The sequence below is a fragment of the Chrysochloris asiatica genome, unplaced genomic scaffold, assembly GCF_000296735.1.
Source record: "Chrysochloris asiatica unplaced genomic scaffold, ChrAsi1.0 scaffold00450, whole genome shotgun sequence".
Lineage (NCBI taxonomy): Eukaryota > Metazoa > Chordata > Mammalia > Afrosoricida > Chrysochloridae > Chrysochloris > Chrysochloris asiatica.
In genome coordinates, this window is record NW_006408968.1 from 212,826 (window position 1) to 219,607 (window position 6,782).

The 6,782-nt window shown below is 38.3% G+C and overlaps 1 protein-coding gene across 2 annotated transcripts in view; it reads right to left on the minus strand.

Moving 5' to 3' along the window:
* Positions 1-6,782, minus strand: part of MAPK9 (mitogen-activated protein kinase 9) — a 94,052-nt gene that overhangs the window by 10,117 nt on the left and 77,153 nt on the right. The window contains exons 6-8 of one of the 2 annotated variants that reach the window (XM_006877252.1): positions 3,727-3,892; positions 2,523-2,594; positions 209-391 (exon numbers count right to left, since the gene is read on the minus strand). In XM_006877252.1, coding sequence (XP_006877314.1) covers positions 209-391; positions 2,523-2,594; positions 3,727-3,892 — 421 coding nt within the window. Of the gene's footprint in view, positions 1-208; positions 392-2,522; positions 2,595-2,913; positions 2,986-3,726; positions 3,893-6,782 lie in introns of both variants that reach the window. The other variant, XM_006877253.1, reaches the window with a different exon arrangement.

The window sequence follows — 6,782 nt, forward strand, 5'->3', positions numbered from 1 at the left end:
TTTGTGTGTTTTTTTAAAAAAAGCTAAAGTGGATAGAGAGAAATACTTTAAACTGATGTTATATGGAGGGGATTATAATCAATGTAATGAAACAAGTTATATGAATTGTTGAATGTGAAACTGATGAAGTGCCCTGTAAACTTTCACTTAATCCCCAATAAAAACCTTAAATTTAAAAAAAAAAAAAAAGGAATAAGGGATATCTTACTTTTTATTTTATCTCGTTCAGATTCTGATGGGAATATCCAATCTGGAAAGAGTTCTTCAAATTTGATTCCAGGATACTTTGGTCTGTTTTCCACATAATTTCTCACAGTTGGCTGAAGTTTCTTCATGAAATCTGCTGATGGTGTTCCTAGCTGCTCAATAACTTTATTCCACTGATCAATATCTAAGGGATCTCTTGAGGAAAATACAACTGAAATACCTTATATCTATATTACATGAAATAGCAACACTTACATAAAAATTCAAATTATACTGATACCCATCAAAAAGTAACTAACTGGGCCACCCCACTGGGTCAAAAGAAGCATTCTGAAATGATATTCAAATAAAATTTTGAATTTTATTTTAGACTATTTTTTGAAACTCTTATACTCTGCATCTTTATAAACTATGAATACAGTTTATTCGAATCAACATATTTAGGTCTATAAACCTTTCTACTCTAGATCAAAATAAAGTTATCTTGTGATTAAAGAATACTTAAGGACTCAGATGCTAACCTAAAAGTTCGTGGTTCAAACTCACCCAGTAGTTCTATGGGAGAAGGACCTAGAGTTCTATTCTGTAAAAATTACAGCCAAGGAAGCCCTATGGGCAGTTCTACTGTTACATGAGGTTGCTATGGAGGAGTAAGAACTTTGTTGGGCCCATGTAGACTGAGCAGAACTTTATCTTTCTCATTCTCACAGTGGGGACTGAAGTTCCTTTTGTACCCCAGGACACAAATTTAAAGTCAATCTCAATCTGGTTTCCAGAACATTTTCTATACCAAGAATTTTGATCTTATGTCTGAAAACATAGGCAAAATTTTCTTTGAAATACAATAATCTGTTTTGCTTTGTTTTTTAAAGAATAACAGATGATCTTGTGCATAAATCCTTTAACTACTGACATTGTAAAATGTTCATATATAAAGCAGGAATTTATTACCTAATGATGTATTTGGAATATACATAACAGTTTTCACTTCTGTTATCTCTGAAAATATATTTCTTTAAAAAAAAGTCAGGAAATGCACGCAAATTAAGAAAAACTAAATGCTTAACAGATACTTCCAAATAATTTATCTTTAGAATATATCAACTTTTCCCTTTTTAATTGTATTTACTAGCAAGATAAAGACCTATTGCTCAGTCTTAAATAGTGAATCTAAGAAAAAGATGTAAAAAAACTGCTAGAAAATTTATTACAACAAAATAAAAAATTATATTTCACTACTTATATTATAAAATCCATGATGTAGAAATGTAAAGAAAGGCAGATAAAATGATACGAATAAAATCTTTTCATTCCAAGTTTGTATTATAAAAAACTTATAAAATACCACCCTTATAAAATCATAAAAAACTAAAATTACTTTAATAAAATACATACGAGTACCAACATTAACTCCAGAGCTTGATTCCCTTTAAAAATAAACACTACTCTGTCAATGAACAGAGACTAAGCTTTTAAAACAAAAAACAAAATCAAAGACTAATGAAAATATGTAGTTAGAACACAAATGAAAAAAGGCATATGTGAAGAACCATGTTAGAGTAAAAACATTAATGATGGAAGAATGATTATCGAAGACAGGAAGCTATTTTAACTATTATATATCTAGTCTCCTTTACGCAGTGTAATTAAATGATTTGCTGACTACAGTTTAACTTAAATTACAGTATAATTTAATGTTTCACATTTGATATTTAGACTTTTCCAATGTGCCACAAAATAACCCTACAAATAAATTTCTAATGTCAGCAAAATAATAAGAAAATTTAATTCCTCACAAAAATTTCATTTACTATTCTTCACTAAGTCTTACATAATATGCTTCAATTCTTACTCTGAGGGAAAATATTTTAATGCACGTTTCTAACTTTAAAATAGTATACTAATTTTATCACACAAGCATACTAGCTTATTAAATTTAGATAGCAACGTTCCTAGTTAATTTAATCAGTTAATAGTATTTTCATTTTGATATCAGACTGCATTTGTCAAAGAAAAAAATAACTTTTTATATACCTCCAACTAGTTTTGATAAAACTAAGAACTAAATTAAATGGCTTAACTTAGCTCTAAGCCTCAACAAAATCATTACATGTGGTCAAAAAAGAAAATGTAAAATTGAATCATTTGGTTTGTGACACTAATTTGTCAAACATAACAAAGACCCAATTAGAAACCAGTTTAGAATGATAACATTTTCCCTTTGCATGTTCATATGAGAGGTAAGAATCATTCTGCCTCTGGCATTTTTGGAAAGCATGGTTGGGGTTGGGGTTCAAAATCCGGGGGAAGGATACGATCAGTGCCTTGGAATATCACACAACCTTTCACCAGTTCTCCCATGATGCAACCCACTGACCAGATATCAACTGAAAATAAAATGAAATGAAAAATTATGAAGTGCCATGAACAAAAACAAAAGTGAGAGAAAAGGAATTCTAACAGTGTACTAAACACACAAATATGGAAAAATAAATTGCTAGCTAAGGGTGGACTTTTCACATACTATAAATGGTTGCTGACCTCTGTTTTTAACTTTCAGTTTGCAGCAATCTGGGTTGTAGTGCCAAAGATTCCATTACTTTATAACTTTAAACAAACAAACAACAACAAATCCAGAAACAAGCAGTATCCATAAGGCACTGCCCCCACCCCATAACCAGTGTGGTCACTCCCTATGAAGGATACAGTCTCTTCCTGGGAACAGGACTTTATGGAGGACCATTTCTGCCATGATGCACCCGACAGACCAGATGTCCACTACCAAACATCAGGGGATTAAAAACGAGCTTGACACCCCACAAGTCTTTTCCCCATGCCTCCTCCCCAAAGAAGTCCATAACCATTCAGCATCACCAGTTTGCCAAATGTAGTGTTGTTTGGGGAGTGCCAACTCTCTTCTGGGTGTCACCGCTGAGCTGCAGTGCGCTCCAGGACTCAAGGGGAAGGCCCTTAATTCTGTGAGGCCCATCCTCTTCTGTTAAGCCCCAGTTGTACCCCCTGCCTTGGACTGTACAAGCAGAGGGCTATTTTAATTGCCCCAACTAGGGTGCGGTGACATTAACTGGAGTTTGATTTTCTCTTACTTCCATAACGAACTAATAGGAAGCACACAGAACTTTGCTTATGGGAGCACAAATTATCAAGCATCCTCATAAAACTGTGTGCTTTTCTGTATGTTATGAAGGTGCTTCAAAAAGTTTATGGGAAAATCCTATCAACTTTGAACTCCATGTATCTGTGAACTTTTTGAAGTTCCCAACTCCACTTTTGTAAAGTTTTCAAAATAGTAATTTCAAAAGTGAATTTTTACAAGTGAGTTATTTTAATGAACAGGAATATGAAGCTAATTAGTATCTATGGACTACGATAACCTATGTATAATACAGTTTCTACTTTATACTTCAGATAGTTCATTTAAAGGAAAAAGAACAAAACTAATGATGACCAATTACACTCTTAAAAACATCACTCACTCCATTCAGCTCAGTCAGTACTCACCATTCTCTTTGTACCCCATGCCCAGGATAACTTCAGGGGCTCGGTAATATCGTGTTACCACGTAGGGCGTCATCATGAAGTTTGTACATGCAGTCCGGGCCAGACCAAAGTCAAGGATCTTAAGCGTGCAGTCTGATTTTACTACAATGTTGCTAGGCTTCAAGTCCTAGGAAGAAATCGCTTAAATTAATAAACTCAAACCAAGGGTTCCTCTCTCTTAGCGGCAAAGTAGATAATACTAAATGCAGTGATTTTTTCTTAAAACCAAGGGCTATGGCAAAAATGGGCATTTTAGATGGAAAGAAACATGAATCACTAACATCAAATGATGCTCAACACCCTTCCCAACCTCACACAAGCATATACATACACAATACATGCCAACACATGCATACCAGAAACACATACTTGCAAATATACATACACATCCCACAAAACATACCACATACATGTCCAAACACACATGCACTCACCCCAAAATACATACCATATATACATGCACACATACATACACATACACAATCATGAGCACCACTTTCAGTTGGGGATGTGGCAGTGATGAAAGAATGGTAACACCCAATGTAGTATGTGAGAGAAACAGGCCCTTCCTCACACACTATTGGGAAAAGGGTGGGGATCCATCAGTACTTTATTTTTAAGGAGGTTAGAAGCCCTGGTGGCATAGTGGGTCATGCATTGGGCTGCTAACTACATGGTCAGCAGCTCAAATCCAACAGCTACTCCATGGGAGAAAGAGGAAGCTTTCTGCTCCTGTAAGGATTTATAGCATTGGAAACCCCACATCGGGTCCCTAAGAGTCGACTCAATGGCAGTGGGTTTTTCTTTTGTTTTAAAATTTTAAGATGTGAAATGTATACAATTAAATACCTAGCAGTCCCTGAGATGCAAGCTGATCTAAAAATAATAGCACAGCTACATGAACAAGGGCGGTTGATGCAACACTGTTTCTAACAACAGAAACAGTGGAAACCACCTCCACAAGGCTGCCTGCTTGCAAAATGCCCCATCTCCAGACAATTTCATCTGTCAGAAAATTGTCACACTATACTGATTTTGTTGGAACAACACCACCCTTTACTACCATCTGCAGAGAAACTGTGATAATGAGATATTGATCTGGTATGTCTATGACATGTACATCCACTCTTCCTACCTCCATAAGGCACCACCTGTGAGAGGGAAGAGGCAGCCTCACCCTTCAGCCCAGTGGGGAGAGGGTTAAAAAGACCACTGAGGTACCTCAGAGTTCTCCCCATGCCCACGGCCTCAACTAGAGCCACCCTTTCAAAATCTAACAGAACTCACAATTTTTCAGTTTAACTTTTTATTGTGAATCGGGTGAAGGTTTACAGAGCAGAACAGTTTTCTATTCAACAATTCATACACATTTTCTCATTTCATTGACTGCAATCCCCATGTAACACTACTTATCTCACTTCCTCCGGTGTTTCTTTTCCATTCCTCCCTTTTTTCTAACTCTTTTGACCTTTGCTTTTCGATAAATGCTGCCCTTTTGGATGGTAAATGGGTGTTTATTCTACGTTATGTATACCCTCCCTAGTGTTACCGTTAGTTCCCCTTACAGACCTCCATTGTTTGGCTGAAAACTGAGTCAGGGAGCGAGTTCATTTCTAGAATGAAGAACCCAAAAGACGCCAACTAGAAAAATTCCCCTTTAAAAGAGTCAGTTTCCCTTCCCTGAAGAAATTCCTTCCCCCATACCCAAATCCACCCTAACCACCAGTAACTGTTAGAATCCACCAGTAACCGTTAGAATCCACCCTAACTGTAAAAACCTCTGACGTCAGCAACCTCCCCCAGATAAGAGCCAATCAGCTTGAAGGATATTTCCCCCAACTGCCTATAAAAAGGTCTGCGTGCCTGCTTTCTGGGTCGCCATCAGCTTGGATGGTTGACCCACCGCATGCTGTGTAGAGATCAATAAACGCTTCTGCAAATTGCATACGTGAGAAGAGTCGTTAGTGGGAGAACACAAATTCGGGCACAACACAGACCTGAAGGATGACTAAGGGCCACCTTGGCATCCCACCAGTCTCGAGCCAATGAGTACAAGACATTCAATTTTAAGATGATACAGTAAAGTCAGTTCTGCTCTTCAATTTTTGAAAACCACCCCAAAACAAAAGGAAACAAACACACAAACCAGAAGAAAAATGACACCTTGTGGGGGCCATAGAAATGGGCCACTCCCGCCACCCAAAAAAGCCTGGCACTGTGCGGAGCCCATCTCCATGTTTGTGCAGAGGCCATATTTCCCAAGGGCTGCTCTCAACCAATGGAGCCTGAGTGTGGCGCTGTGGGTTAATGCGCTGGATTGCAAAGCCGTTTGATTTGCAAGGTCGGCAGTTCAAGCTCACCAGCTGCTCCTCGGAAACCCTAAACAGAGTTGCTATGGATCGAACCGACTCAACAGTACTTCACAGCAGCAGCAGCAGCAGCTCTCAACCAATGGCTGAGTGGGACAGGGATAATTGGCAGGCCCTTACCCTCTGAAGGTGACTGGCTTGAGGGCTTCTCTGGCCTGATCAAAGTTTTCTTAGAGCTGTACCCAAGACTCTTCTCACCCAACCCTTCTTCCTCCCTCTCTCTTCCAAGGGGTCAGACCTACACTGCTGACCAATGGCTTCTCTGCCTCCTCCAACTCCATTCTCCCATCCCTCCCTTCCAATGAATCTTTTGCATATCTAATTCCACCTTTTGCCTACTTTTCTGATGAACTGACTAAGAGGTATATGGGGCACAGATAACTTCCTGGCAAGGGTGACAGCCTAAAGCGAAAGACTTCAGGGGTGCTAATCTGAGGAAACACCCTGGTGGAAGGGACACTGATTCAGACATTTGAAAGATAGGAGAGGAACCATGCCTACAAAGTCAGGGAGTGGGTTGGTGCCTGTTCAGTTATATTGATGCCCTGTTGTTGTTATTGTGTGCCGTGGAGTAGGTTCTGACTCATAGCAACCCTATACAGGGTTTCCGAGGCTGTAACTCTTTACAGCCATTGTTGTTATGTGCCA